General features: G+C 33.0%; 1 protein-coding gene across 1 annotated transcript; it reads left to right on the top strand.

Annotated features, from left to right (window-relative positions):
• The first annotated feature begins 236 nt into the window (after positions 1–236).
• Positions 237–7,607, top strand: LOC117107278 (serine/threonine-protein kinase Nek11-like). The gene is made up of 6 exons (XM_033248911.1): positions 237–286; positions 944–1,109; positions 2,474–2,592; positions 2,879–3,070; positions 3,260–3,409; positions 7,472–7,607. The coding sequence occupies exons 1-6, from the start codon at positions 237–239 to the stop codon at positions 7,605–7,607; spliced, it is 813 nt and encodes a 270-aa protein (XP_033104802.1).
• The last annotated feature ends 408 nt before the right edge of the window (positions 7,608–8,015 follow it).

Below are 8,015 nucleotides of genomic sequence, written 5' to 3'. Positions count from 1 at the left end.
GATGTGTATAAGAGACAGATATATATGTATATACGTATGTATATATATGTATGTATAATTAGATTACAATCAGTAGAAGCAACCATATCATTAATATACATAAAGAAGAGAACAAGTATAAAATATTATTTACACGAACCTTTTGCAACGATAGGATTTAAACCGTTTTAAAGATGTTATTGTGTATATATTCATGTATTTTTAAGCAGCACAACGTACAGACTAAATCTTTGATTATGCCACTCACAAGAGGAGTCACGGATAGCCATCGTTTACTGAAGGACAGGTACAAATTAGACAAGAAGCTTGGCAGTGGCAGTTTTGGTACAGCATTTCTTGTGATACGAACGCAGATGAAGAATTGTGAGTCCCTTTAACAAGAATTGAATCAATGTTATTGCCATTAGCCTGTGTTTCAGTCTAAAATAATTGTGTTAAATTCCCCCTCCCTCCCTACTCCAATAAAAAAATAATAAAGTAGTGGGTATATAAAAAGTTACTTTACATAGAAAATATTTACAATTAGATACAATAAGATGTCATCCTATCAAATCAAGAATCTTAAAAAAAATACATACTCTTCTAGGACTTTCTCCCATCCCCTGAAAATGTTAATTTCCCCTGCTCCATTAGTCTAGCTACGGTGCTGCCTACAGCATGATTAAAAGCGCACATTCTTAACTATTTGACAAATGTTTTAGCACGTAGATATATACAGGTATATATATATATATATTTATATATATATATACATGTATATATTCTGTTTTCAGAATATTGTGAGCTAAATATTTCAATGCGTACATTAAAAATGAGCAAGTTTAGAATGCACGTCGTGGAAAAATGAACACATTCGGTCAACATTCGGCATTTATAAATGGAATATTTTGTACTATCCCCAAAATTGTTGATGAGTTTACTAAGTTTATTATCTTGACTTTAGGAAAGTTGTGAAAGAGATTTCACGTGATAAAGTAACCAAAGATGGAACAGTTATTGCAAAACGAGAGGCTAATTTACTTTCACGGCTACAGCATCCTAACGTTGTTAAATTTTATGAAATCTTTCCGTCTGAGGATATGTACTGTATTATTACAGAGTATTGTGAAGTAAGTTCTAAGTAAGCCTACAAAAATATTTCAAATTTGTAAACATTGTACGTTTTATTTTTATTTTAAATACTGTAGAAATTTGATTGCTTTAATACAGCCCAGAACCAGAAAGGTTTTGTTGTAGCCTAATTATTTTATTTAGGAGCTAAATTATTTTTAAGTGGCTTTTCTAGCTTTCCAACTCTGACTTCCTAACTTCATTGTTGCAGCTTAAATCATGAATAATAAAACCAAAAGATCTAATAGTAATAATAATAATAATAATAATAATAATAATAATAATAATAATAAATAATAATAATAAGAATTTTTTAGAGCTTTTTCAAAAATGATCAAATTCACAAGAACAACATCAGAGATACAAAAGATTTCACAATAATTATAGTAATTTAAAATATAAATGTAGTAAAATTAAACCTATAAAAAGACAATTAGGAAAATACAAAAGCGAGTGACAAAAAGTTTACCAACGATTTCTGAAGTACAATATATGAGTTAAACAATCATGAGTTTAAAAAATGCGTTGAAAATTTAACTAATACAATAATTATTATGCAATAGACCCACTTAATTAATGATACAACTTATTCATGTAATTTTTTATATTAATCTGCTTGACAATTGACAAACACTTAGCAACTGACAAAAAAATCACACATATAAATTTAAACAGATAAAAAACAGTCAACCATGCATATTCTATAGCAACGCAAATAATTTAAAAATAATAGATCAGGCACCAATTATGAACTTCAAATCAAATGAGCTCTTCCTATTATAACATGGACAGGACGAATTCTTCCCTCAACAAGTTCAACATAACACTCGGTATAATATAATAGCATACGCTACCACACATTTCTAACTGATCTAATACCGTATAATGGATAGGCCTACATTACTTCTCCACTACATGGCAACAACAAGTACTAACTATTTGTCAAATATGATATTAATTAATTGTCTATGACGTGGTAACAAACGATAAATAAGGCTACGTGTCACAACGCTTGAGCTGAAGATCATTCAGTATTCATAATGTATATAAGCAATTGATTGTTTTGGAATTGTTATCAATTAGCACTGATGATTCCTAGTAGGAAACAGGAGAAACATGTTTGCAAATAAATGGTTTTTTCTTTAAAATTTGTGTTTATCTCGATTTCGCTTCTATCTTTTGGTTTTATTTTTCATGAGTTAAACTGCAACACGGAAGTCAGAATTGAGGAAGCTAGAAAAGCTCTGAAAAAATCATGCAAAGCAGAAGCTGATTTGAATTTTCTCAAAAACTGCAAACAATTCAGCGTTTATCCCAAAATTATAATATACTGACAATGTTATCAATATGCATCTAATGACAGGGTGGAGACTTAAGTAGGAAGATTAGTGCATGGAAGGAAGCAGGCAAACATTTTGAACACAGGGTTGTTATGGACTGGTTAGTGCAGATAATTCTAGCTGTGCAGTATATACATGAACGGTGAGATGTGCAACTTCATATTTTTTGTTTTCTTTATCATAGAATCGGATTTAGCGTTGAACCATAATAATAATGTATTATAGTGGGGACCTCTGTGCTCTTAATATTGCGATCTGTGGCATTTAAACTCTCGGTCATTGAATCAAGCACATATGGGATATATACTCAGCCTCATGGAGGTATGTCATGCTGTAAAAAAGTGCCTAAGGACACAACGGACGAAATGCACTCATATGAAGCTGATGCAAAGAAATAATTTTAAACGGTTAAAATTTAAATTTTACAGAAATGTGATCCACAGAGATTTAAAGACCTCAAATATCTTTTTAAAAAGTGATACGATCAAGATCGGAGATTTTGGTATTGCGAGAGTATTGATGGGAGCAACTGACTGCGCACGAACTCATTGTGGAACACTTTGTTATATGAGCCCGGAAGTAGTGAAAGGAGAAGATTATAACACCAAGTCTGATATATGGCAAGTAAAACATCCGGAACATGTTCATGACATCCACCTCTTTGAATGAAACAGTCAACCTTTCACCTTTATAAGAAAATTATCCCAGCCCTTAACATATAAATAAATATATAAATAAATACACATTTATCATGCATTATGTTAATTACAGAAATGACTTTTTGTTGATCGGCTGATCTTTCATTGTAGGTCTGTTGGTTGTATACTGTATGAGATCTGTACTTTGCAACTTGCATTTAAAGGGAAGTCCTTAGATGCTACAGTGTCTAATATAGTTAAAGGTGACACACCTGAGATACCCAAAGCGTACCATCAGAACTTACGTCTGCTTATACAAAAGTAAGTGGTTGACCATAACTAGTGTAAGTTCGCCCTCCGATCTTTCCCTATAGGTCGGTTGGTTTTCTATAGGCCTATGAGACAAGTACTTTACAAAATACATAGAGATAAGAGGTAAGCACCAATATTCTACCTTGCTAAAGATAGCTGAATGTATCAGTTTTTAAATGCCAGATACCTATGATCAAAATCTAAAACAACTTATTAAAAAGTGAGTAGTCCGCCAACTGTTATTATTGACTTTTCCCGCAGTAGTTGTAAAAACCATTGTTTTTGTTCTGTATAATAAAAAATTATTAAATTTTGGTGACGATCCAAAGCTGAGTGTGAGTACAACTAAAAGAGAAACGTCCCAGACCAAATATCCTAAAAACGTGACCAACTAACTAATCTGAGTGATACTTTCTGGAAACTTTAACCAATTTACAAGGAAGAAATTGTTTGGTGACGATCCAGATTCGGGTGTGAATTAGAGGGTCGTTCAATGTGCTAATGTCCCTTACCTAAGTATCTAAGAAAAAACCGTATCAATGGATCAAAATGAAACTTTCTAGAATAGTCTGTCACATTCCAATTAAAACAATTTGAAATTTTAGTGACGATCAGTAGTAGGGTGTGGATAGGAAACCATTTAAAGTGTAGGCCTATTAATAAACTGGTAATTAAACTATTATGAACGCAATTTGCATTTTCAAAAGCGATAAAGACCAGCTGCAGTTAGGTTAAACGCAAAATATGAAATGCACGAACATTTTTCGCCTTTTAATCACCGAATTACCATGATACTGAACTAAAAATACACTAAACTACGCAGGGTCGGCTAAAAAAGCGTGCAATGGTTAGGAGTCTCCATCACCCTCACTGTGTTCACTGTTATCAATGCAGCTGCTATATTTGGTTTTTATGATGTTTTTTCTTTTTAGTGTTTTGTTTCTTTTTTTACTTTATACTTTGTTAGTCCTATCTCTGTCGATACAAACAGACATGTTAAGTATAATCGTCGTCGCCGCTGTCACAACCACTGCCGTCATCATCATCATTAAATTATTATTATTAACTTTTAATTGAACGATCCCCGGGACTACAGCATTATCTTCTTAATTTTTCCAGAATACTAAATAAAGACCCTTTCAAGAGACCATCTGCAGTCCAAATAATTTGTACAGATTTTGTAACATGCCACCTAAAGGTAAAAATTTATCTGATGCTACTGATTCTTATCTAACGATTACTATAATTGTTTAACAATTGAATAATAGTGTTTGGTTACGTACAAGAAAACACTTTTTTGACAATTAATGTAGAATAAACACATTATATTCAAGCACATAGAATTACAAATTTATTCTCAGCCAGTAAAGCATAGATATTCAATAGAAGTTTACTATGTTAGAATATTTGATTATACTTAGGCCTACATCAAAACTTAGAAATAAAGAATACATTGTACATGCTTATACATATGTTTAGGCTAATCGTTTTTTAGAAGCAAAACTTTAACAAAATGCAGCAGATAATATTAATTAATAAGTTGTCTAGATCAGTGGCGTCGAGAGGGGACAGGGGTCGCTGCCCCGGGGCCCGGGTATATTGGGGGGCCCGGACCAAGATGAAAAATTTTCGGGGTAAGAACAAAATCTCCATAGGGCCTGAGCCCAAACCAGGATGAAAACTTTTGTTGTCAGATTTAATTTGGGGAGCGGTCGAGTGGGGGTCCCAAGTGAAGAGGGCCCCATGTGAGGTATTGCCCCGGGGCCCTTACTGGCTCTCGACGCCACTGGTCTAGATATAAAATACACCAACATGCACGAGAAGAATTATTTTATTTCAGCAGCAGTCAATCAAAAGCTAATAAAAATACATATGCTTTGTTTTCTTAATTTCAAAAAAGGAAATGAAAAACCAGATAGCAGAGTTCAAGAAATGTAATGATGACATTGAGAGCCAGAAAACTGATGCAGATGAACTGACAAAGAATAAAGTATTTCTGTGTTTTTCTTACTATTCAAATAGAAGCAATACATAAATGTAAAAACTTACTTTTTCTGCACATTAATTAAACTTCTATGTCTGGCTCTTCTACTGTAGCCTATAGGTATGATTTTCGTATTGATAGATCACTTATGTTATGACGCTCTCGAGTTGCCCTCAAATTTGAGCATACATTCAGGCTACAAATTTCAATATCTATATAGGCCTAAGAACTTGAGAAAAATATAATTATTGTAATTATGAATACTGATATGAAGTAATCATACAAACTATATTCTATATAGGTATATACAAGAAATATAAATTTCAGCAATTTTCCCCACAGCTACCATGGGTCGTAAATAACCCTGAAGTTTACAGTGATCCGTCTTTCCAAACCCTGCCTGCCAAAAGTACATTTGACAACGATATTACCACTGACACAGGGAGTTGTTCTGGTAAAGAAATAGCTGACAAACGTCAGGGTAGCTTAACACGTTGACTTCCAGACCTTTTTTCAAGGTTCCTTCCCGTGTGCCAAAACAAGTTTACACGTGCAAACATACTTTTACAAAGTTTTATCTAGCCATATATCATAAAATTGACCTACAGGCTATTGACCGAAATACCATTCGCGCACAAGATTTTGCCGACACCACAGTTCGCCGAATGCCAGTTTGCCGACAGGACGATTCGCCGACAGCCAATTTGCCGACAGACAATTCGCTGACATTTTTTTGTGAACATGTTGGATTGATGTGTCACAAGTGGCATATTTAGATGTATTATTTTTATTCGGTTATTAAATGTCCAAAACCATTCTAGTACAGAATAATGTGCACATCCTACAGATATGAAATGTTAAATTATGTTTTGAGCATTGAATTGGAAACTTCCATACTGTGATAGAGCTAAAAGATCATAAGAAAAATTAGTAGGCCACTGTTTGAATCGTGAAAGAAGTATTCTATTCTGGTAACGTATGACTTATTTATAATAATGGTAGGGCCGTACGGATGCTGGGGCGGATGCCAGATGGTGCAACGGTGCGATCCTACCACCCCCCCCCCACCCCAAATTGTATTAAGAAACATTTTTCTATTACCTTGTATTGTAGATATTAACATAGTATATGTTTTTTTTAAGGTATGAGAGTGCAACAGCCGGGCACATAGAAGTCAATATTCTCAAAATGTTCGCACCTCAGCCCCATCCATAGTGGGCCTGAGGTTGTGTGGACTTTCACGCACCCCCACCGCCAAATACGGCATCCCCAAGCTGAAAAAGGTCTACTGTTAAAGCAATGTTTAACTACTATTACATGTACGTACATTAATATTTTAATATGAAATCCCATGGTGACAAATATAGTAATGATAAAGCATGAATATTTAATTTATATAGGCCTATATGAGTTATGTAATATAGTAGTGCGTGTTTTGAGCTACAAACACAAAACTGTGATAAACAGAAGTGATGTTAATGCAATGATGATTATTTCTCTTTTCTTAGCCTAGTCTTCTCAGAAATAAATCGGTAAATGTTTTGATAAATATTTGTATTGTGGTCTCTTGTAAATTTATGTTCGGACCCTGTCAGACAGCCTCTCTGAAGCTATCTGACAGAATGTTTCGTCGACGGACAGCTTGCTGACAGAGGTTTCATCGACAGTTTCCATTTTAATTGAAATATGCTAAATCAACATATATTATATCTTCTCTGAACCAATTCAATAATAAATGTAATTTCTCCGACACACAAAATTCGCCTACTTAGAAAGTGTTGGTCAAGACGTTTAATTAGTTAATGTGACATGGATGTTTGTGAATATGGTATTGGTGGTATAATATAAATACACATACATCGATTTGATGTCTGTTCACATTTCAGGGCTTCCCAAACTGTGGGTCGCGACCCAAATTCAGGCCACAAATAAGTTTCAGTGAGTCACGAAAAAGTGCACATTTGAACAAACAAAATTAAGTTATTTCTGTTACTAAAATCTATAAAAAAAAAAATTAAGATCATTAATATCTAAAAGCTACTTGTAAAATAATAAGTGCTGTTATAGACTGTTACCATATTTTTTAGCAGTTTATATTGTTCGTCAAATAAGTTTGGGAAACCCCGCGTTAAACCAGAAGAAGAAGAAGAAGAAGAAGAAGAAGAAGAAGAAGAAAAGAAGAAGAGGAATAAGGAAAAGAGGAGGAGAAGAATAACTTTATGATGAATTTAATCATGTTTGCTTATACTTTCTTTATCTAGCTCTAATGCTTAGTCACTATTAAAAAAATATATTCGAAATCCTACTCTGTTCTTTATTAAGGAATGTTTTTGTCGGTATACATGTCGTTTATTTTTGTTTTATTTTACATAATATATGCTTTTTAACTACAACCTCCCAACTCCTCTGCTACTTTTAATATGACTTATTGAATAGATATTATATTAAAATATTGTGCAATTTTGTTACATAATTATTATTATCTTATTAAATTATTTTCTTAATTGTATGATCATCTATTTTTATGTACATTTCCTTATTATTTTTTAATTTGTCATTTACTGTATCTAATGTATATAGACAGATAATCAATTTGGTTTTTTTTTATTCAATTTATATATAGCTAACTTA

Source organism: Anneissia japonica, unplaced genomic scaffold (assembly GCF_011630105.1).
Source record: "Anneissia japonica isolate Jap-2015-1 unplaced genomic scaffold, ASM1163010v1 scaffold3945_len365852_cov175, whole genome shotgun sequence".
NCBI classification, from domain to species: domain Eukaryota; kingdom Metazoa; phylum Echinodermata; class Crinoidea; order Comatulida; family Comatulidae; genus Anneissia; species Anneissia japonica.
This window is presented reverse-complemented; position numbering and strand designations above follow the sequence as displayed.

Coding starts and splice junctions, on each gene's coding strand:
- LOC117107278 (XM_033248911.1), top strand. CDS start 237: ATGCCACTCACAAGAGGAGTCACGGATAGCCATCGTTTACTGAAGGAC. Junction 287..943: donor CATCGTTTACTGAAGGACAG/GTACAAATTAGA, acceptor TCTTGACTTTAG/GAAAGTTGTGAAAGAGATTT. Junction 2,593..2,878: donor GTGCAGTATATACATGAACG/GTGAGATGTGCA, acceptor TAAATTTTACAG/AAATGTGATCCACAGAGATT.